Source organism: Gavialis gangeticus, unplaced genomic scaffold (assembly GCF_001723915.1).
Source record: "Gavialis gangeticus isolate Ggan-Ray unplaced genomic scaffold, GavGan_comp1, whole genome shotgun sequence".
Classification (NCBI taxonomy): Eukaryota; Metazoa; Chordata; order Crocodylia; family Gavialidae; genus Gavialis; species Gavialis gangeticus.
Genome location: NW_017728998.1, coordinates 46,239,548 through 46,241,203, shown reverse-complemented (window position 1 = coordinate 46,241,203; position 1,656 = coordinate 46,239,548). Strand labels below are relative to the sequence as shown.

Genomic DNA, 1,656 nt, shown 5'->3' with positions numbered 1-1,656 from the left:
GCTGACCATGGGGCAGAGGAGGGTCTGCTTTTCCTCAGGCTCCTTTCCTGCCCGGGGTCCTCTCCTGCCCTCAGATACATATTTTCTAAATTTTTTAGGGGGCCTGCAGGCCATATTTTGCCCACCCCTGTTCTACCACAACAGCTGCTGCATGTTACAGGTTTGCTGTGTTTTGATTAGACCTGCCCCACGACAGCATAGACCTCATTCAGGGAGCAAAGCATGCTCAGGAATAGAGACCATCCATTTGTTCACAGCTACAGCAGCATGCACTTTCATGTCTCCTCCTAGAGGCTGAGTGAAGACAAAGACCAGCAGGGATGAGGGATGCCTCTAGGGTGGTATTGAAAAAAAGCAATGACATTTGATCACTACAGCATAAATGGCTTTTCCCATCAGCACCCTGGAAATGAAAGTTCTCAGAGAGCATCATGGATCCTGCAAGCCAACTCTCCTTGCTTACCATATAGGCCCATGTTCTTGGCATAGGACTGGGACAGCACAATGTTAATGCCTTGCTCAATGAAGTGACGCACAGCCCAGGCATCCCTGTTGATGTCCCCACTGGCGAAGCCCTGGTATGCCATGTCGAAGAACACAAAGAGATTCCTTTTCTGCAAGTGAAAGCAGAGGTTTAGCAATTCACCCAGGTTCCTTCTCACAACTGAACCCCCATTTCAGCAGTGATGATAGATGACAGAACAAGGAGCAACAGTCTCAAGTTGCAGCAAGGAAGGTTTAGGTCAGACATTTGGAAGAACTCTCTCACTCAGGAGGGTGGTGAAGCACTGGAATGGGTTACCTAGAGAGGTGGTAGAATCTCCATCCTTGGAGGATTTCAAGGCCTGGCTCAACAAAGCCCTGGCTGGAATGATCTTGTTGGGGATGGTCCTGCTTTGAGCAGGGGGTTGGACTAGATGACCTCTTGAGGTCCCTTCCAACCCTAATTTTCTACGATTCTATGAAGAGTAACACCAATACAGACATTGACACATGAATCAACTCTAACTCAGCTCACCTTTACCACAGAGGCCAGCTCTTTCCATTGCTCTGGTCTTGGGTCCACACCCGTGGGGTTGTGAGCACAGGCATGAAAGAGGATGATGCTCTTCTCAGGAATTTTCTAAGGAAGATGTTAGAGAGTAATGTAAGAGAGCTGTAAAAGCTACCTTTTCCTTCTTCAGTAGCAGATACAGGCTGCTGTACAAGACAAGTGAGAGGCCCTAGGGTAAGCAGTGATTTAGAAGACAAAGTAATGCCAGAAAGGAGGAGCTGACCAAGGCAGCAGCAAGGAAGTTTGCCCTCAGGAGTGTGAAGAGTCTTGCAAGTCTCAAACCAAAGTTCTGAGAACTCCCACATTCCAGTTATAGGGGGAAAGAGGTTCGAGTCAGGCTCAGCCTAAAGGTTATACAAGGATGCTCAAGAACCCATAGATGCACCTCTAGTAGCATTTGTATCTATAGATCAGATATTAGCCCGATGGGGCCAATAATTTGGCCGATAAGGGCCCATGCTGCATGCAGCTGCAATGCAGCAGAGCACGCGGTACGGAGAGCTGCCTCCAGCTGCTAAGTCAGAAGGGGAGGGGGAAGGGAAGGGGCATGGGGGGGGCAGATCAATGTCCACTGTGGTGAGCAGGGGCGGGGCAAGGGCAGG

General features: G+C 49.5%; 1 protein-coding gene across 1 annotated transcript in view; it reads right to left on the bottom strand.

Annotated features, from left to right (window-relative positions):
* The window catches only part of GOT2 (glutamic-oxaloacetic transaminase 2), a 25,485-nt gene that overhangs the window by 9,844 nt on the left and 13,985 nt on the right, over positions 1–1,656 (bottom strand). Inside the window, exons 6-7 of the mRNA XM_019505835.1 lie at positions 1,019–1,123; positions 464–614 (exon numbers count right to left, since the gene is read on the bottom strand). Coding sequence (XP_019361380.1) covers positions 464–614; positions 1,019–1,123 — 256 coding nt within the window. The remainder of the gene's footprint in view (positions 1–463; positions 615–1,018; positions 1,124–1,656) is intronic.